Here is a 22,525-nt window from a genome sequence, read left to right on the forward strand (position 1 = left end):
ACTATCTTAACCACAACTATCTTAACCACAATTATCTTAACCACAACTATCTTAACCACAACTATCTTAACCACAACTATCTTAACCACAACTATCTTAACCACAACTATCTTAACCACAATTATCTTAACCACAACTATCTTAACCACAACTATCTTAACTACAACTATCTTAACTACAACTATCTTAACCACAACTATCTTAACCACAACTATCTTAACCACAACTATCTTAACCACAATTATCTTAACCACAATTATCTTAACCACAACTATCTTAACCACAACTATCTTAACCACAACAGAACCAGACTGACAGCTGGAATACCATCAGTAAATAAACAGACGATGGGAAACATCTTGGCGGCTCCTGTCAACTTGTGTGATAATTGAAGGATAAAGTCGTAATATCGAGGCTGTAACGTTTCACACTTTGCATAGACAATTTTGGACGACGTTTCGCTTTATCCTGGACCTTTATCATAACAAATGAGTTGATGTGATCCAGGGCGGATAGCAAGGATACCTGGAGTTTACCTGGATAGGGGTTATTTGTGATTTTTTTTCTGCGGTGTCTTGGATGGATTTTTTTTTTCATATATTGTACCTTAATATCTGAAAGACAGTCTTGAGTGCAGGCATCTAGGGTTTTTTGAGTGCAGGCACCTGGCTTTTTTGAGTACAGGCACCTGGGTTTTTTGAGTGCAGGCACCTGGGTTTTTTGAGTGCAGGCACCTGGGTTTTTTGAGTGCAGGCACCTGGGTTTTTTGAGTGCAGGCATCTAGGGTTTTTGAGGGCAGGCACCTGGGTTTTTTGAGTGCAGGCACCTAGGTTTTTTGAGTGCAGGCACCTAGGTTTTTTGAGTGCAGGCACCTGGGTTTTTTGAGTGCAGGCATCTAGGGTTTTTGAGGGCAGGCACCTGGGTTTTTCTGAGTGCAGGCACCTATGGTTAGTGAGTGCAGGCGCCTAGGGTTATTGAGTGCAGGCATCTAGGGTTATTGTTTAGGCACCTAGGGTTATTGAGTGCAGGCATCTAGGGTTATTGTGCAGGCACCTAGTGTTATTGTGCAGGCACCTAGGGTTATTGTGCAGGCACCTAGGGTTATTGAGTGCAGGCATCTAGGGTTATTGTGCAGGCACCTAGTGTTATTGTGCAGGCACCTAGGGTTATTGAGTGCAGGCATCTAGGGTTATTGTGCAGGCACCTAGGGTTATTGTGCAGGCACCTAGGGTTATTGAGTGCAGGCATCTAGGGTTATTGTTTAGGCACCTAGGGTTATTGTGTGCAGGCATCTAGGGTTATTGTGCAGGCACCTAGTGTTATTGTGCAGGCACCTAGGGTTATTGTGTGCAGGCATCTTGGGTTATTATGTGCAGGCACCTAAGGTTATTGTTTAGGCACCTAGGGTTATTGAGTGCAAGCACCAAGGGGGTATTCCCCCCCCCCCCCCAGTAACCCTTTAATCAGGACCAAGAGGCAGCTGGCATAGAATAAGTAAGTAAGTAAGTAAGTTTATTCAGGTATACACAAATACAGTTACATAGAATTATCATACATAGCAGCATATGTGTAGAGAACCTAGGATAACCCAAAAAAGTCAGACAGTGACTTATTTCCATTGGGGTCCTCTGATCTGACAAGCATAAGACTCCTGGTATTGTTATATTTAACCCCAATATTTAAAACTCTTAAGTTGTGCTCTGGAAATGTTCACTTTCATTGACCAGGGGATCTGCTGTCACCGTCCCACTTTCCAAACCACCCACCTCATATGTCTGTGCTCATTTCTGCTGGGTTCCAATTTCCTTTCGTAGGAAACTGACCCAGGCTACTGGTGAGAAGTTTTTGTACACAAGTCTAAATTTACCATTAACCTAAATTATTTCTTTTCTATGCATTTAACTACTTCATGATTTAGTTGATTTAATACAACTGTCACAACTGCAACACAACTGCCACAACTGCAGCCAATTACTGCCACTGCATATCACAAAATTAATGTACTATTTGGTCTTGAAACTAGTTTAATTTGTCAGCTTTTGCAGTAAATTCTTCAGCATTATATCCATTCCTCCCTTCACTGGGGGGCCTTAATGCTGGTGAAGGGTTCTTTTGTGAGGCATTGGATCGAGCCTGATTACCTTCTATTTCTCAGGTGCTATGACCCTTGTGGGTTTAGTGATTCTTCATGAATACCTACATGATACCTACTCCATATATGCACTTGGAACAGATCGAAGTGAATTAAGCTGCTGCCTGTTAAGAAAAATGTAGAATATTGATACAACAGATTTTGACCTGTGATCACAAAGCAACGGCAATTACTAAAACACATTAATTTTTATAAAGTAATAATAGTAAAGAACAGTACGTATATAATCTAAGGCAGAAGAACCTTGAGAACTGTATTTTATAACAAGTTTAGTGAATGAAGGATGATTAACTCTGCAAGAAATACTATCTAGCCAGCCTTCAAGATATATTAGATATATAAGTTGATATCAAAATGACTGAAGCTGATGCAATATTTAAGGTACTGTACTTATATTAAATTTATATTAAAATTTAACCTATGTTAATCTATTTATAATATCACTAGAACATTATTTTTTTTAAATTGCTTTATTCTGCCTGTAAACTGAAATTAAAGCAATAAGCTGATTCAGCTTACTGCTTTAATTGCAGCATTTGTGCCCCTTTTTCAGATTTTTCTTTTCTTCATATTTAAATTGTTATATCACCTGAGATTGAATCATATCACATCATTCATAATTGCTCCAACTTCTGTTGAGGTTAAGCCCTGAGATCACAGCTCAGTAGATTAATTAAAAACTGCATAAGTTTTCTGTAAATAATTTCTCTGACATTTCCATGGTCATGTGAGTTTATCAGAAAATAAATGTAGTACATACAGCTTCAGTACAGAATAAAAATTCAGTAAACAGACTTAACATAAAATTTATGAAATTTAAGTGATGAGTATTATTGTTTAAAGTCAAAATGTACTGAGCTATAATGAATTGCAAGCCAAATTATAAGAGACCAGCTACAGTTTGTCAGTGGGTTGAGGGAAGAGGTAATTTGACCTGACATTTAATTGAATTGTCCAACTTAGGAGCAATTTCATGTGATAGTGATGTGACCTGTATCTGTCAGCTTAGGTTAAGTCATGTTAGATACTGTACTAAGCTTGAGGCATAATGTGAAGCTCTCTCAGATTAGATTATGCCAGGTTATGTCATGTCATCATAGCTGATTAAGTCAACTCAGTTTATACTAGGCTGAGGGCTGGTCATGGACTGGGCTTTGGGGGCATTGATCCCCAACACACCCTCCAGGTATGCTATAGGTATGATGTTTATTTTTTGGGTCACCCTGCCTCGGTGGGAGATGGCCAGCATGTTTAAAAAATGAAGTAAAAAAATGCGTAAACATCGCCGAGACCGCTAACTTTGCGAGAGCATAATGTAAGTTTTCTATCAAATTTCAAACTTTTGGTGTCTTTATGATCGGGAAAAGATTCTCTATCTTTTCATAAGAGAAAATAATTTTTTTTTTAAATTTGGCCGACCCTGAGAACGAGTTTCGGAGAGGGCCTGTCGACCCTCAAAGGGTTAAAAAATGAAGTAAAAAAATTGCACAGCTATGAGAATTTTTAATAATTCTCATTGATTCTGCTGTCATACAAAGGATAAAGCCACTACCATGTCATGTGCTGAATGACCCACACAGGTTTAGTGATTCGCTTAAATATAATTATAATAAATGTGTAATCATTAATCACTACATATAATAAATGATTATGCTATCTATTATGTAGTAGAGCTTCTCTTTAACTAATAATAATGGTCAGAAGGTAATATTAAATTATGTGTCAGAAGAACACAATTAGACACTATAAATCTAGTTATTTCACATAAAAGGCTGTAGCAGTGATATAGTGTTTTCTATAAGCTTTACTAGTATAAAATAAAGTTTATACATTTGACAAACATACAGTTTCTTGAGTTGTTTACTCTTGAGGGTAAATAATTCAAATGCGTAATCTTTTTGACTGAATTAATCATAAGTAAAGTATATTACAAAATAATGCTGTATGGTAATGCTTTCAGGGCAAAGTACACTACTATGGAAGGGAACAGTATTACCAAGCAATGCAGGATACTTGCCTTGCAGCCACTAAGAAATTTGGCAGTGATCCTGTGTATCGTTTCTATTCTGCTGTGTCTCACCTTCTGCAAGGCTGTACACAGGAAGCCATCAGACAACTTCAGCCCCTGCAGGTACAGACACATTACAGTGTTGTACTGGGTATATAATTAATGAAAAATAGAATAGTACTTCTTAATTTCAGGTACACATTTAATTTTCATAGTGTAATAGTATAGCCTCTCCTCACTTAGTGACATACTCGTTTACCAATGCCTCACTTACAATGGGCTCTCTGACCAGTATTCATACCTAAATAATGTATATTAGAGCTGATTTCCTCTATTCTGTTTATTTCAGTATACAGTACACTACTGTATAAACATTTAAAAATATACCAGAAATGTTATAAATGGTGCAAAGGTGACATTAACCCTTTCAGGGTTTCGGCCGTACTAGTACGGCTTATGCCCCAGGGTTTTTGACATACTAGTACGCCTAAATTCTAGTGCCCTCAAATCTAGTGAGAGAAAGCTGGTAGGCCTACATATGAAAGAATGGGTTCTATGTGGTCAGTGTGTGCAGTATAAAAAAAATCCTGGAGCACACAGTGCGTAATGAGAAAAAAAACTTTGACCTTTTTTTTGGGGGGATTAAAACCGCAACTTTGCACTGTATTTTTGTGTGGTATTTATTGTTATATTCTAGTTTTCCTGGTCTCATTTTATAGAATGGAAGACATATTACAGAAATTGAGATGATTTTGACTGGTTTTACAATGAAAAGTACCTTGAAATTGAACTCAAAGTAGCAGAAATGTTCGATTTTTACCAAAGTTCAAAAGTAAACAAATCATGCCAAGCGTCCAATACACATCAACTGGTGAGTCTAATATTCTTTTACAAGTGCGCTGATAATATTTATACCATTTCTACACTAATGCAGTAGTCTGCATAACAGTAAATCTTCTATTTTTTGTAAGAATAAAAATTCAAAGTGGAAAGCCAAAGATATATAAGAGGGGCCTGGGGATGTGACTATCGAACAGAGAACTTGTTATTTTAGTGCCAGGAATGTCTTTCTTGTTTATTCTGGACCCTATTCGGAAATTGGCATCTTTTGAAATTTGTGTGAAATTGACAAAATTGCTAAATTCTGACCACTTTATTGGATAGTTGAAATCGGTAAATGGGTGGTTTCTTGTACTCATTCGATAGAAAAAATGAAGTTCTAGCGAAATAGTTATGATTTTTGTCGGCTAGTACACAGGAATTGGCCGAAAATAGGGCTCAAAGTGGGCAAAATTGCTGATGCGTAAACATCGTCGAGACCACTAACTTCGCGAGAGCATAATTCCGTAAGTTTTCCATCAAATTTCATACTTTTGGTGTCATTATGATCAGGAAAAGATTCTCTATCTTTTCGTAAGAAAAAATAATTTTTTTTTTTTTTAAAATTTGGGGACCCTGAGAACAAGTCTCGGAGAGGACCTGGGGACCCTGAAAAGGTTAAAACAATATCAAAGATGGTTGACACAAACTCACTACCATGATAGTATGCTCCTCACTTAGCAACGAATTTGTTTAATGACATATTAGGAATGGAACTCCATCGTTAAGTGAAGAGAGGCTGTATACAGTAGTTCTTCCCTATTGTATGTTCATCCATTTGCATGCTTGGGACTTGTAAAAGAATTTATATACTCCAGAAGTCTCTCATGCTTATATAAATGTTTTTACCAACTTATATTACATACTGTATACAATATTTCATGGTATTCTTTGAATCATCATATAGCTATTGTAAAATTAACAAGTACATGTATATGTATGTGGGAAAATATCTATGAGGGCATAAGAAATATTACATAAAACAATCTGTTTGAATAAGTTTTAATAGGATGTCTGAATTTTTTATTTCATTGCCCCTTTCCTTCTTTTTTGAAGTTGGTGCAAAAATTTATCCCACATAAATAATTTTGTCTTTGGATGGTACTTGCCTTTTTCTAGCTGATGCAGTCAAATCAATGCTTCTGGCTCTACATTTAAACTACTTACAAACTCTTATGTTATTCCTGGCTTCATGGGCTGATTCATATCAAAAATGATTAAATACAGCATCTCCTCACTTAACGACGGAGTTCCGTTCCTAAAACCACGTTGGTTAACGAATTCGTAGCTAAGTGAGGAGCATATGTACTATAATGATAGTGGGTTTATGTCAACCATCTTTGATATTGTTTTAATGTTATCTTTGCATCATTTATAACATTTCTGGTATATTTTTAAATGTTTATACAGTAGTCTACTGTATACTGTAATAAACAGAATAGAGGAAATCAGCTCTAATATATATTATTTAGGCATGCATACTGGTCAGAGAGCCCATCCTAAGTCCGAGTCGTCGGTAAACGAGTATGTCGCTAAGTGAGGAGAGGCTGTAATTATTTAAACAAATTGAAGATTTTGAGGCGTACAGTATTACCTGACTTTCAGAATGATCGAGATATAATGCTTGGCACATTGTTGGCTTTGATTTATGCTCACCGACACTGCCAAGTGGTGGATCGTGAGGCTGTTGCACAGTTGGATGCCAAGCTGAAAGAGGAAAGGAAGAAGGCATCTGAAATGGTATGTAGACAACTGGTTCTGAGAACCCATAGGTTAATGAAGTAGACACTTGTGCAGCACTTTGATATCTTTAGTGTGGAAACACTTTGCCAACTAGTGGCTTCCTCAGTCTAGTACACAGAAGAATGATTAAAGATCAGAAGGAGTTTGAAATAATCAATCCCTCAGCCTGGAGTCAATGTGATCAGTCCTCTGAGCTTCATGTCCATCAGGATTGATGGACTGATCACATTGACTCCAAGCTGAGGGACTGATTACCTGCATCTCCTTCTGATCTTCAACCATTCTTCACTGTATTTTACTGAGGAAGCCACTGGTTGGCAAAATGCTTCCACAATACGTGTTTAATTCATCATCTGAAATGGTACATTGTTAACCACTTCTTGTAGTAAATTCTGTTCTAACAGTTTCATGTATGCATAATAAGTTAAAATTAATCTGCAGTTATATTGATTGTCATGAATGACATGTTAACTGGCAGCAAGTGGTAAAATTAAACACGTATAAAGGCCTGCCTTTATTTGAGTATTTACTTAGGTGTGAATTTTGTAGTCCTTTTGAGGAACAGATAATATAAAATTGTGTACCAAATCACAAAGTTAGAGGAAAGGTATTGAAAAATGTAGTTGTGATAGATGAGACCGGGAATGATGAAGAATTAGACATGTACAGCATCTGGATATCTTTACTCTAGACATTTTGCCATCCAGTGGCTTTATCAATACAAATTCAAGAATATAATTGGAAGCCATAGAACTATATACAGAAGATGGTAATTAGTCCCTTAGCCTTGGAGTTAGTGAAGAGCACCGTAGTCATGAAGAGTCCGAAGCACAGGCATGAAGATTGGCACGTGTACACTGGCATTACTGGGATTGGTGCCCTTAAGTGTTGGTGTATGTGGGAGAATAATTTAAGCAAGAGGTGGTGTGATTCTGTAAGTTCCTACCCTTCAACAGAAGTACCTTGATGCTGGTGAATAGCTCTTGATTTAAGGATTTAGAGCTGTCCTCTCCTTCCTTGGAACATAGCACCGAAATTCATATTCAGTAAAACAAATACATTTGCAAACACTCATAATATTAGCAACATATGTCACCCATTGTGATAAATTTGAACTCATGGAGTGGAACACTGCCAGACTTGTAATTAATACTGAAAACAGAACATAGGCTAAGCTTGTGTGGGTCATTCATTATACAGTTTATTTCAACATAATATATTGTTTATACAGAAATAGGTGACACTTGAGAGCTAGTTGAAAGCCCATAGTTATGCAAAGTGTTTCAGGCAAGCTTGAGCCTAACTTAAGACTACAAGGGGTGTTACAAAAAATGCGATTCTAAAAGCTTAAAGATCTCCAGTGAATACTAGAAAGGACTGCCCTTCTAGCATCCAGCTTGTTTCTGGGTTTTCGTAACAATTAGTCAGTATCCTGGTCCAATTATCCATTAGAATTCAGTATGATTCAATAGTGCTTCAGGAATCCAACTGGTAGGCTACTAACTAGAGAAAATAAAATTTAATAAATTTATTAAGTATCGTCTAGAGGTATATCATCAAATTAAATTAAATTAATCAATTCAAACAAATTAATAATAATCACTTCTCTCGTGTACAGTATTATTGTGCCTGGTGGCTAAAGCTCCGCTTCACACACGGAGGGCCCGGGTTCGATTCCCGGCGGGTGGAAACATTTCGACACGTTTCCTTACACCTGTTGTCCTGTTCACCTAGCAGCAAATAGGTACCTGGGTGTTAGTCGACTGGTGTGGGTCGCATCCTGGGGGACAAGATTAAGGACCCCAATGGAAATAAGTTAGACAGTCCTTGATGACGCACTGACTTTCTTGGGTTATCCTGGGTGGCTAACCCTCCGGGGTTAAAAATCCGAACGAAATCTTATCTTATCTTATCTTATAATTCTTAAGTACTGTCTGGTACATTAACATTTAATAAGATATTACAAATATGTACAAGTAACTTTGTGTGTATGTGTGTAAGTGCTCTAAGTAGTTCGCTATGTCTCACGAGTCGACTAGACTTAAACAAGTGATTGACAAAGTCCTCAAATAAACTAAGTTCTTGACCAACTGGCAATCAGAACAGTCTGCTTGAACAATAAAAAGAATGCTAAGCCCAATACCAATATAACAAGCAACTGTGACACAGAATCAGGAACAAGGAGATAATATAACGACACTAAGTAGGGACCATGTGCAGATCCTCCACAAAAGTCACAAAACTCCCATACTACTGAATCTAAGTTCAGCATAAGAAAATCCCCGACTGTGATAGTACACAGATACGAGTACAAGTTGGGTCAGAAGCTACAGCTCAGGACCTGAGTTGTTTAGAGTGTTGATGCGACACACAACCTCAGTACAACGTCGAAAACCACTAAGTCTAGTCTTAGGAATCCACCTTGATAATAGACTCAAATTTCATACACATATACAACAAATTTCTAAGAAAATTTCCAAGACTGTAGGCATACTATCGAAGATACGGTACTATGCTCCACAGTCAGCCCTCCTGGCCCTATATCACTCTCTTATTTACCCCTATCTCACCTATGGAATTTGTGCATGGGGCTCAACAACAAGTAACCATCTCAGACCACTAATTACCCAACAAAAGGCTGCAGTTAGAATGATAACAAATTCTCACTATAGGCAGCACACTCCACCAATATTCAATACACTAAACCTATTCACCATACAAAACATTCATACTTATTACTGCACCTATTACATACATAGAACACTTAACTCTGATATTAACCCTCCCCTCAAACATCTCCTTGCCAACCTCAACAGAACACATGACCATAACACAAGGCACAGATCACTCTTTGATGTTCCTCGTGTCCATCTCACACTATGCAAAAACTCAATGCACATAAAAGGCCCTAAAATCTGGAACTCATTACCTGTAAATATAAAAGAAACACTACCTGTTTATAAATTCAAGTCTCTTCTCAAAGATCACTTACTCACCCAAAACCAAATAAATACTGAATAACTGAACCTTATAAATTGTATATCTTAAATGTTTCTCACAATTATATCACATAAATGTTAAACCTAAAACCCAATCTAACTTTATTATTTTTTAAATACACTACCTAACAGAATACTCCATTCTACTGAATGTACAACAATGCATACAACCATATGACCTGTCTTTGTAATACTCACTTGTGCTTTATAGTAATCTGTTTACATTAAAGTTTTATCACCGATGTCATCATTGCTTAGTTCATCTTAAGTTAATTTTAAGCCAGCCCGTAATGCTATGCATAGTATAAGTGGCTTTGGCATACTGCTCTTTTCTGTATTTTTTGTACCTCTGTATGTGTGCACAAATTTTTAAATAAATAAATAAATAAATAAATAAATGTTCTGTGAACAGAGTCTCACAGAACCTACAAGAAAGCTAGAGGCGATCTTCCAACAAGGGCCTATAAGGGAGATTTAGGCACTTTGTCTGGAATACGTTCAACCACCCAGCGAGTCTAGACCAGACTGAATACTTCAGGCGAGGTGAGGACACCCCCCCTCGATCACGTGATTGCTCCGTGGACAGCTGTTGCCCAGCAACAGAAGCCGGCAGAGAAACGAGCCACAAGCGATAATTACAGTAGTTAGACAATCAAGACTTGAACTTTGAGCACATAATATATGTGTTACATCCTACCTAACAAAAGGAAACTAAGTCAAATAATAATATAAAGTCATATATTTACGATTTAGCTATTATCGCAAATATAAACAATATAAAATTATATGAAAAGGTAATAATTATTTATATACATATTAATCATTGCAACCCATTCAGGGGTTGCAACAAGGGGTGATGGAGGCTCAATCCTTTGTCTGCTAGTCACAACTGTGTCTTTGACCCCTCATGCTGTTACTGATTCAAAGTTGCCAAATAGTGGTTATACAGACACAAAATACCATTGAACAGTGTCAAGATGGTTCAACATTGCACAGATCATTTGACAAAAAAAAAAAAGTTTTAGCTTACTTAACAACGTTAAGCCCTGCTGCTGCATCTGCCACCATTAGTCCTAACACCTCTACTAATTTTGCAATCCTCTATGATGCAATATATAAGTTCACTAGGTTTATGCCTTTTTAGGACTTAATGAAGCCCAGATTTTAGCAAAACATTGTCATGTAAAGGCTTACCTTGATGTGCTCTTTATGGAAGAGTGGGTTATCCTGGTACCGGCTCGTACGTTGGTTTGCGTGCAGCCAGCAGTAACAGCCTGGTTGATCAGGCTCTGATCCACCAGGAGGCCTGGTCACAGACCTGGCCACGGGGGTGTTGACCCCTGGAACTCTCTCCAGGTAAACTCCAGGTACCAGATTGAATCTGATACTTCTTGTTCCTTAGGTGCTGCATGACCTGTGTGGGTTTAGCACTTTCTCATGAATCTATTAATAGTCTTGAAATGTGTCTTTGTTTTGTCTTAACTAATACCAAGTAGCTTTGGTTAATTACAGTACTTCTAAACTGTAGAGTGTGAGGATGTTGGTAATTACATTGGCAGGAACCCAGAAGAAAATTTGATGTACAATTAAGATATTTAGGAATGAGGTTTATATTTTTAAGAGTTCTCTAATGTTTCAATCTTTTTTTCAGCCATTATATTATGCCGGAATGTTCCTTCTTTTATCTGGAAAAGTTGATAAAGCTCGAGAGTATTTGGATCGCATGCTGAAACTGAGTCCAGAGCATGATGAGGGTTTAGTGCTGAAGGGATGGATTGAGCTGACAGCAGGTCGTGAGAGTAAGAACAGAAACATAATGCAGTACTTTGATTCTGTTCTTCAGCAGTAAGTCTTGTCACAAAGTTTAAAAGCATGCAGTAGGCCCCAACTTACAATATTTATGCATTCTTGAAAATTGTTCATTACCAGTACTCACGTGTTTAGAACTCAAAATGTATTTTCCCACAGAATATATAATACAGTACTCAGACTAGTCTCTTCCTTTTTTCTTCTTCTTCTCCTCCTCCAATTCCCTAATCTCCATCCCCTGCATTCCCTCCATCCCATTTTCCTATTGACTTCCACCTGCTCTCTCATGTATCAGACTCAACACAGGTAGCAGCTACAGGACTGCCTCCCACTCCCATTCCTTCCCAGGGGTAGCTCCAGAAGTTTTAAACAGGAAGGTGGCAGTCTGGTTGCAAGCATTGTTATTATTATTTTTTTCATTTTGGGGGCTTTGGAAGGCTGATAGAATTTAGGGGGGCTTCATCCCCTCCTTGCTCTTTCCTTGGCGTTCCCATGTTACTTCCTCTTCCATTCCCTCCCTCCTCATTGTATCTAACATATCACTCTTTGCACATGTTTTCCACCCTTTCACTGTTTTGGTAAGGTATTGGGTGCTTAGGAATATGAAACTGGAAGGTAGTGGTGAGAGTTGTTGTGGGCTAGACTGCAGTGTGAGTAGGAGGATGTGGTGTGAACCAAGCTTTCCTTCCTCACTGATTGACATACTGGACAATCAAGTTGAGTTGCTCCCCATCAGATCAGTGTAATTATTAATTCTACAGTTTTTGACTAATCTCTACTAAATATGAGTCCTCCACACATGCATAAAATGATGCTGCACACAACCTGTGTGCAGTTGGTATAAAAATAACTAAGAAAAATTAATATTGAAAATTTGTCTCACTGTTTACAATGTTCATTTCTAAAGCTCAGCATTGATTTGAAATTGCCATACTTGGTTCCAAAGTGCCCTGTGTGTAAGTGTTGTTCATCATAAGTTGGGATCCTTCTGTATGTGTAAATTTTCTATGTTTAGCTTTTATCTAGGTCTTGGTGCTTCATAAATGTTGTTACTTTTAACTTTAGAATTAAGGTACAGTATTTCATATTCATGTTCATTATGTCTAACATGTGTAGCCCTATTCCTCTCTTTTGGTGATTTTGTTTCATGGATTATTTGTATTAAATTGTATTACCCAAGCAAAAGGTTTAGATTTAAACCATTCAGTAACACTGACTTAATTCTAATCTAGTCCAAATTGCAAAATATAGATTCTAGGTAGGAGCAAGGGGTTAGTAACCCCTTCTCGTGTATTTTTTTTTTTTTTTTTTTTTTCAACAAGTCGGCCGTCTCCCACCGAGGCAGGGTGACCCAAAAAAGAAAGAAAATCCCCAAAAAGAAAATACTTTCATCATCATTCAACACTTTCACCACACTCGCACATTATCACTGTTTTTGCAGAGGTGCTCAGAATACAACAGTCTAGAAGCATAAACATATAAAGATACACAACATATCCCTCCAAACTGCCAATATCCCAAACCCCTCCTTTAAAGTGCAGGCATTGTACTTCCCATTTCCAGGACTCAAGTCCGACTATATGAAAATAACCGGTTTCCCTGAATCCCTTCACTAAATATTACCCTGCTCACACTCCAACAGATCGTCAGGTCCCAAGTACCATTCGTCTCCATTCACTCCTATCTAACACGCTCACGCACGCTTGCTGGAAGTCCAAGCCCCTTACCCACAAAACCTCCTTTACCCCCTCTCTCCAACCCTTTCGAGGACGACCCCTACCCCGCCTTCCTTCCCCTATAGATTTATATGCTTTCCATGTCATTCTACTGTGATCCATTCTCTCTAAATGACCAAACCACCTCAACAACCCCTCTTCTGCCCTCTGACTAATACTTTTATTAACTCCACACCTTCTCCTAATTTCCACACTCCGAATTTTCTGCATAATATTTACACCACACATTGCCCTTAAACAGGACATCTCCGCTGCCTCCAACCGTCTCCTCGCTGCTGCATTTACCACCCAAGCTTCACACCCATATAAGAGTGTTGGTACTACTATACTTTCATACATTCCCTTCTTTGCCTCCATAGATAACGTTTTTTGACTCCACATATACCTCAACGCACCACTCACCTTTTTTCCCTCATCAATTCTATGATTAACCTCATCCTTCATAAATCCATCCGCCGACACGTCAACTCCCAAGTATCTGAAAACATTCACTTCTTCCATACTCCTCCTCCCCAATTTGATATCCAATTTTTCTTTATCTAAATCATTTGACACCCTCATCACCTTACTCTTTTCTATGTTCACTTTCAACTTTCTACCTTTACACACATTCCCAAACTCATCCACTAACCTTTGCAATTTTTCTTTAGAATCTCCCATAAGCACAGTATCATCAGCAAAAAGTAACTGTGTCAATTCCCATTTTGAATTTGATTCCCCATAATTTAATCCCACCCCTCTCCCAAACACCCTAGCATTTACTTCCTTTACAACCCCATCTATAAATATATTAAACAACCATGGTGACATTACACATCCCTGTCTAAGACCTACTTTTACCGGGAAGTATTCTCCCTCTCTTCTACACACCCTAACCTGAGCCTCACTATCCTCATAAAAACTCTTTACAGCATTTAATAACTTACCACCTATTCCATATACTTGCAACATCTGCCACATTGCTCCTCTATCCACTCTATCATATGCCTTTTCTAAATCCATAAATGCAATAAAAACTTCCCTATCTTTATCTAAATACTGTTCACATATATGCTTCAATGTAAACACCTGATCTACACATCCCCTACCCACTCTAAAACCTCCTTGCTCATCCGCAATCCTACATTCTGTCTTACCTCTAATTCTTTCAATTATAACCCTACCGTACACTTTTCCTGGTATACTCAGTAAGCTTATTCCTCTATAATTTTTACAGTCTCTTTTGTCCCCTTTCCCTTTATATAAAGGGACTATACATGCTCTCTGCCAATCCCTAGGTACCTTCCCCTCTTTCATACATTTATTAAACAAAAGTACCAACCACTCCAACACTATATCCCCCCCTGCTTTTAACATTTCTGTCATGATCCCATCAGTTCCAGCTGCTTTACCCCCTTTCATTTTACGTAATGCCTCACGTACCTCCCCCACACTTACATTCTGCTCTTCTTCACTCCTAAAAGATGGTATACCTCCCTGACCAGTGCATGAAATTACTGCCTCTGTTTCTTCCTTAACATTTAAAAGTTCCTCAAAATATTCTCGCCATCTACCCAATACCTCCATCTCCCCATCTACTAACTCCCCTACTCTGTTTTTAACTGACAAATCCATATTTTCCCTAGGCTTTCTTAACTTGTTTAACTCACTCCAAAATTTTTTCTTATTTTCATTAAAATTTCTTGACAGTGCCTCTCCCACTCTATCATCTGCTCTCCTTTTGCACTCTCTCACCACTTCTCGTGTATACGTTACTAAATTTAAAAAGAGAAACATTGGTTTTTATTTTTAGGTCACCCTGCCTTTGTGGGATATGGCCAGTTTGTTGAAAAAAGAAGAAAGATTCTAAGTACCACAAATACATTAAATGTTTTCAGCTCTTTCCAAGTCTAATACAGTAGTAGTGGACTAAATATTCTGTTGCAGGATATAGTTTTTATTGGTATAATTTCAGCATATCTCTTTCTTCTAGCCTTTTATGTACCCTTCCAGGGTGGGGTGCCTTGATGCTGGTGAAGGGCTCTTGATCAAGGGAATTGGAGCTACCATCCTCTTTGGATCAAATACGGGCTTTATAAATTAGATCCTGACAAGAAACTTTTCTGCCACCCATTATTTATAAGAGTCATAATGACCTCTGACTGTACCATAGCACGTGTTGGCTGAGTGTAGCACAGTTGCACACTCAATTTAACAGAGGAATTATGAAAAAATTTTCATGCTTTCACTTGGAGCAAGACATGATTTTAGCATCATTACAATTCTTTCTTTCTTTCAACACATCGGCCGTATCCCACCGAGGCGGGGTGGTCCAAAAGGAAAAACGAAAGTTTCTCCTTTTACATTTAGTAATATATACAGGAGAAGGGGTTACTAGCCCCTTGCTCCAATCATTACAATTATTCCACCTATAATAATTTTCAGGGATTTGCTTGATTTTATCTACTCATTGGCTCTATTTTTCTAGCTCACCTCGACACATGGATGCGCTATTTGGGAAAGCCAAACTCTATGAAAGTCGAAATTCCTATAAAGAATCCATGGAGACGTTAAACCTGCTTGTTGTGGCTTACCCTGGCTTTACTGCTCCGTTAGTGGAGAAAATGAAGGTTAATCTTGCAGAACAAGACTGGGACCAGTGCCTAGAGTCTGCTAATCGGTAAGACTTGTGTACTTCTAAGTCCTTTAAACAAAAATAAAGTGGAGTACAGTATATTATACAATTAAGATGATTGATATATACAAATCCTTTATAGAAAGCCCCTTGTTATGCAAAGCTTTTTAACTTCTGTACATGTTTTGGTGTGCTTTCTAGGTACTTTAGTGATAGAAATATTTGATGTGATAGAAGTCATCTGCCAGTGTTCTTGAAAATGCTTATCCAAGTGTATCTGAGTAAATGATTTGTTCTCGAGGACTAAAATAATTTTCTAAAAATTTCTTTTACTGTACCTGTGAAACTACGAAAATTACTTTCTATATTCCATAGTTAAATTGTCATTGTGGAAGAGCTGTAATGCATAGTAAGCAATTATCAGTTACCATCCCTTAAATGGAGTTGCCTTGATGCTGTTGAAAGGTTCTTTATCCTTGGTGAGAGGTGGCTGGTGTGCTAAATTAAAAAAGAATGAAGAGAAAATGAATGTAGGAATAGAGGGTTAAAGGTAAACAGATGTCCATACAGTCACAGTACTTTACCTTCCTCATTCAATTTCATGAGAAACTAGCACTGCAGCACATTTTTTATGCTATTAAATGTACAGGTTAAGATCTTGTTGTCCTCTCTCGGGTTCACTTCCAAGTCTGGCCCTATCTAAAGTATGTATACTACCATTGCCAAAGATGCTATGCACAACAGCCAGGTAACACAAAGGGAGCTACTTTCTGGTAGGTGAACAGAGTTGATAAGTGTAATGAGACTTGCAAAATATTCTCAGCAGTATATCAGTCTTTTCATAGACCAGGTGTAACATATTCTATGGATATAAATTTATTGAAACAAAATTTAATTTTCAGAAACTGCTTTTACTTAATCTGGTTTATTGCCAGTAATGATACACTGTTTTCATATGTTCTGCCCACTTGGGCTTCTCTTTTCTTTTTTTAAATTTTCTTGGAAGAGCTATACTTCACCAGTCATTGATCTGCTTCTCCATTCTATCATCATCCATTCATTGAGCAAGACCATACCATCAGAGCACAATTTCTTTCCTTTATTAACACTGACTTGTTAAAAGTAGGACAGGTAGGCTTGCTCTATTTATATCAAAAGTCATAGTCGAACAGTTAAGGAAAAGTAGTTGTATACTGTGCTTATACAGTAAAATAAATAGCTGCATTAGCAACTTGCAAACTCTGCAAATTAAGGACATACGCTCTTAAAAATGGGATACCTGGGAACTAATTAAGTTTTTTAACCTCTGAGTCATAGTACATAACCTTCCTTTGTCAAATATTATAACTTATTATTAAGTTGAAAAGCCAGGAATGCTATTCATTTTTAAGTTGGAGACCTCATATACATATTACAATTTCTAATTTCAGTGTTCTGGGTATGGATTCACACAATGTAGAGGCCCTAAAATACAAGACATTATATTCTCTGTGTCGTCAGGGTAACTACGAGGATACAGCACAGGGCTTACACAGTTTGTATAGTGAGATGGACAGAAGTGAACCAAATAATGCATCATTATTTGTCCACAATGCTCAGTTATTTTCAAGACTGGTAAGATGCTCTTGACTTTTTCCCACATTATATCAAATAAATTATTGTAAATGTGTTTTTTTAAGTCTGCTTTAGTAAGAAATGACCAATGTGGTAATAAAATACAGTTGGTATGGTGGTGGCCCGGTGGCCTGGTGGCTAAAGCTCCCGCTTCACACACGGAGGGCCCGGGTTCGATTCCCGGCGGGTGGAAACATTTCGACACGTTTCCTTACACCTGTTGTCCTGTTCACCTAGCAGCAAATAGGTACCTGGGTGTTAGTCGACTGGTGTGGGTTGCATCCTGGGGGACAAGATTAAGGACCCCAATGGAAATAAGTTAGACAGTCCTCGATGACGCACTGACTTTCTTGGGTTATCCTGGGTGGCTAACCCTCCGGGGTTAAAAATCCGAACGAAATCTTATCTTATCTTAACTAATTTTTATTGTTGGTATCTAGAGTTGTTAATATTTATGTGGTAATATGTACGTGAAATTTTCATAATACAGTAAACCCTCTTACAATACAGCTTCACTTGAAAAAGTGCAACCATAAATATTGATTTGATACATAAAGTCTTGATATTATACACAAAAATAACTAAGGAATTAGCTAATGTGCAAAATATTGGTATTGTGTGCCATAGCACTGAACTAAGGAATACATTTCAGCTTTAGATACTGTAGTACATGACTCATTTCCTTCCACTAGATACCTTCACCACCTACAGTTGTATTCTGTCAGCATCTTGTGTCTCATTGACTCAGTTTATCAAGTTATTTTGGATATTTTTGTCATTGGTCTCAAGATATTAACCATTGCACCCAAGAGAAATATTAGTGATTCTGGAGGTACTAAGAAGATTATTAACGAATCTGTCACTATGTTGAAAACAATGGAAGTGTTAGATATGCTTAGAGGAGGTGCATATATGATAGAAACTGGCCATGAATTCTTCTTCTTTCAACAAATTGGCCATATCGCACAAAAGCAGGATGGTCCAAAAAGAAAAACAAAAGTTTCTCTTTTTAACTTCAGTAATGTATACAGGAGAAGGGGTTACTTGCCCCTTGCTTCCGGCATGTTAGTTGCCTCTTATGACATGCATGGTTTTATTATTATTATTATTATTATTATTATTATTATTATTATTATTATTATTATTATTATTATTATTATTATTATTATTATTATTATTATTATTATTATTATTATTATTATTATTATTATTATTTTTTTTTTTTTTTTTTTTTTCAACAAGTCTGGATGCTACTTGGTAAATAATGTTCTTTGCCATCACACAGTATTATTAACTGAGTACTTAAAAACCTTATACTATTTTAAAGTGTGGGAGAAATCGTCTTGTGCTGGAAGAAACATACATGATGGCAAGTAAGGCAGCCAAGGTGGACACAGGAAGTGCTGAGTACCTGACAGAGGTGGGATATCAGTGTCTCCTTCAGGGACGCAACAAGGAGGCTACAAAGTTTTATAAGAATGCCACCAAGCTAGACGAATCTTCAGTGGCAGCATTAACAGGTCTGTTTACCACTGAAGTCCTTATACACAAATAACTCACACATTGGAGAAAGAGATGTTATGATGACATATTGGTCCAACTTTGACCATTAAAGTGTGACTGGTTAATGGCCCAAGTTAGACCGAAACATCATCATGAAGTTTTTTCTCCTTTGTGCTGGTTATTTGAGCATTGTTCCAGTTGTGGTATTTTCTCTTTGTGTTCTTTTCAAGTGCTTGATTAGTAAGTTTTAAAGGAGGATTCATTTGTATCCACATCTCAGATGACTGTACAACTTTGTGTTGTATAAGATACAGTAGTAATTATACTTCGTTACTAGTATTTTGTGAAGTTCACGTCAACAGCATGTCTCATAGCATTAATTTACTGGGACAGTTTGTTCTCTGTAGAGCTTTATCAACATTTATTGTGACTCTTCTCTGTAGAGCTTTATTGGCATTTTTTGGGACTGTTCTCTTTAGAGACTTGTCAATATTTATTGGGACAGTTTGTTCTCTGTAGAGCTTTATCAACATTTTCACTCTACAAAGTAGATAGCTGTCCTAATAAATGCTTGATCTGTAACTTGTATGTTTGTACTTATACTCATTGGCAATATACCATTTCAACCAACATGTATTCTGAAAACCTTTTCACAAGCTAATTTTTCAAACTTTATAATAAAAGCAAGTGAAGTTTTAATTCTCAAATAAATGAGTTACAGCTCTGATCATTAACACTTTTGTTATACAGTAATTTTAAAATGGCATTAATATCAGGCAGAGATTATTAATTGTAATATGCTGTACTTTTTTTTTTTTTTTAACAGGGATAATTTCATGTCAGCTTTTAGAGGGTCAAGTGGATATTGCAGAACAACAATTGGAGTTTTTAAAAGAGGTAAAGTGATGAGTTAAAGAATTTCCAGCAATGTGAACATTAAATACAGTAGACAAAAACTATACAGTGGTACCTTGACTTACGAGTGTCCCAACTTATGAGTTTTCCGAGTTACGTGCCGTCACTTGGTCGATTTTTTGCTTTGAGTTGCAAGCCAAAATGGTGGGTGGAGTAGATATGGTGGTGGGTGGAATAATGAGGGTGGTGGGTGTAGTAGAGATGGTGGTTGGTGGAGTAGTGAGGGTGGTGGATGAAGTAGTGATAATGGTGGGTGGAGTAGATATGGTGGTGGGTGGAGTAGTGAGGGTGGTGGATGAAGTAGTGATAATGGTGGGTGGAGTAGATATGGTGGTGGGTGGAGTAGTGAGGGTGGTGGATGAAGTAGTGATAATGGTGGGTGGAGTAGATATGGTGGTGGGTGGAGTAGTGAGGGTGGTGGATGAAGTAGTGATAATGGTGGGTGGAGTAGATATGGTGGTGGGTGGAGTAGTGAGGGTGGTGGATGAAGTAGTGATAGTGGTGGGTGGAGTAGATATGGTGGTGGGTGGAGTAGTGAGGGTGGTGGGTGTAGTAGAGATGGTGTGGTGGGTGGAGTATACAATATTTATTATTTATAAATACATTTTTCTTATTTAAAAACAGATAACAAAAAAAAATGGGGTGGTTTCTTGGGGGCTGGAACAGATTAATGGCATTTCAATTAATTTCAATGAGGAAAATTGATTTGATATACGAGCAAACTGAGTTACGAGCTTGGTCACAGAACGAATTAAACTCTTATGTCAAGGTACCACTGTACATGTATGTATTTACTTTTATCTCTTAAGTCTAGGTTTTTCTTAGAATTTACCTGTCTTGAAGGAATTGCTGAAGAAGGAGCTGCTTCAAATATTTGAGCTTTAGTGGTAAAGAACTAATGAAGTTTTATAAATGGAACATTCAAGGGTAATAGGTTAATATTATATCTCAAAAGGCACTGAACCACTGTAAGTAGTAGTGGAAGCTTGATCATCCTTCCGTTAACTGTGGCCTGATCATGTGTGTGTCAAATAGAATCTGTTATATATTTTGCATTTGAGCAGTTTTTCTGGTCTTTTCTTTTGTTTATATGTATGATGGCAGGTAAATTTTACAAACTTCTGCCTTCATTCAGTATACACTTAGCTGTTCTCTATTGTGTTTTTCTTATTAGTTTTATTCCTCTTTTGTTCCTCTAGTTTAAGAGGCCTAGTTCAAGCCTATGCAGTGGGTGCATTGTTCCCAAGAACTATTAACAGATAACAAATGAAACTGGTATGTGATAAAAAAAATTAAGGATAGGTAAGGTTTGTCAGGAAACAGGACAAATATTTTCTGATGTGGGTCTTTAGTGATATGATGACTCACAGCTGGAGCTTTTGATCATCTGACTGAAGCTTTCAACTGGCTTACCAGTCTGCCCCTTTAAAAATTATAGTCATGATTGTAAAAAAATCATCTAAATAGTTAGACTATCTTGAAATTGTCATCACTTTCTTGCACTCGAAAAGTCGAGTGTGTGTAAAGAGCTTGAAGACTGTTGCAACCTCAACAGATATGGTAATATGGGAAAATTTAAGAAAATAAATTTGAAAAAGGAATGGTTTGGGATATTTGCTGTTTATAGTGACATCTAATCTGTCATATCTGTGCACCTTTGCAAAGACAGTGATAGTGTGAATGATAGTGAAAGTGTTCTTTTATTTTTTATTTTGGATCACCCTGCCTTGGCGAGAGATGGCCAGCTTGTTAAAAACAAAAACAAAATTGCAAAAATATAAGTAGGAAAATAATCCCACATTAAAAAATAAATGATAAAAGACAACCCTCTTTACATCTTACACATACTGTATCTTTCTTTATGAGGTGTCACTGTATATTTGCCCCACAAAAAATGAACTCCCCTATATGAGCTCTAAGGGTTGCCTATATGAAGCACATTATGTGAATTCACGCGTGATGTCGTGGTACTCAGATTTTCAAAGAATATCAGGGATATGTTGTGTATCTTTATACGTATATGCTTCTAAACTGTTGTGTTCTGAGCACCTCTGCAAAAACAGTGATAATGTGTGAGGTGAAAGTGTTGAATGATGATGAAAGTATTTTCTTTTTGGGGATTTTCTCTCTTTTTTGGGTCACCCTGCCTCGGTGGGAGATGGCCGACTTGTTGAAAAAAAAAAAAAATAATAATTTCTCCATTTCATTTTTTTTATAGTCTGTACATGGTACCTGTTTTTCAGTTAGACTATTTTCTTGAATTTTTTTTTTTTTTTGTCAGGTTCAGCGCAGTCTTGGAGCTTCACCAGATATCTTGTATTTGTCTGCTGTACTGGGTCGTATGAAAAATCAACCCTCTGAAACAATTCTAGGTATTATACATTCGTCATTCTTGAGATTTTACAATATTTCTTAATACTTAAAAATTAAAGAATATCAATCTGAAATTGTATTAATAGGTGTTTAACACTGGAATATTAAACAGTTCATGAAAGGTGAGCTCTGTTTTACATTTTTTTACAACTGTGTAAAGAATCTTTTTGCACCACTTCC

General features: G+C 37.2%; 1 protein-coding gene across 7 annotated transcripts in view; it reads left to right on the plus strand.

Moving 5' to 3' along the window:
* The first annotated feature begins 309 nt into the window (after positions 1 to 309).
* The window catches only part of LOC128701601 (tetratricopeptide repeat protein 21B), a 69,015-nt gene continuing 46,799 nt past the window's right edge, over positions 310 to 22,525 (plus strand). Inside the window, exons 1-10 of one of the 7 annotated variants that reach the window (XM_070101663.1) lie at positions 310 to 332; positions 2,156 to 2,533; positions 4,113 to 4,283; positions 6,645 to 6,779; positions 11,433 to 11,626; positions 15,794 to 15,985; positions 17,371 to 17,554; positions 18,882 to 19,074; positions 19,884 to 19,954; positions 22,254 to 22,344. In XM_070101663.1, coding sequence (XP_069957764.1) covers positions 2,507 to 2,533; positions 4,113 to 4,283; positions 6,645 to 6,779; positions 11,433 to 11,626; positions 15,794 to 15,985; positions 17,371 to 17,554; positions 18,882 to 19,074; positions 19,884 to 19,954; positions 22,254 to 22,344 — 1,258 coding nt within the window. In that variant the 5' untranslated portion in view covers positions 310 to 332; positions 2,156 to 2,506. Of the gene's footprint in view, positions 418 to 1,217; positions 1,835 to 2,155; positions 2,534 to 4,112; positions 4,284 to 6,644; positions 6,780 to 11,432; positions 11,627 to 15,793; positions 15,986 to 17,370; positions 17,555 to 18,881; positions 19,075 to 19,883; positions 19,955 to 22,253; positions 22,345 to 22,525 lie in introns of those variants that run through there. The other 6 variants (XM_070101659.1, XM_070101660.1, XM_070101666.1 and 3 more) reach the window with 6 other exon arrangements.

The sequence above is a fragment of the Cherax quadricarinatus genome, chromosome 78 (genome assembly GCF_038502225.1).
Source record: "Cherax quadricarinatus isolate ZL_2023a chromosome 78, ASM3850222v1, whole genome shotgun sequence".
NCBI lineage: Eukaryota > Metazoa > Arthropoda > Malacostraca > Decapoda > Parastacidae > Cherax > Cherax quadricarinatus.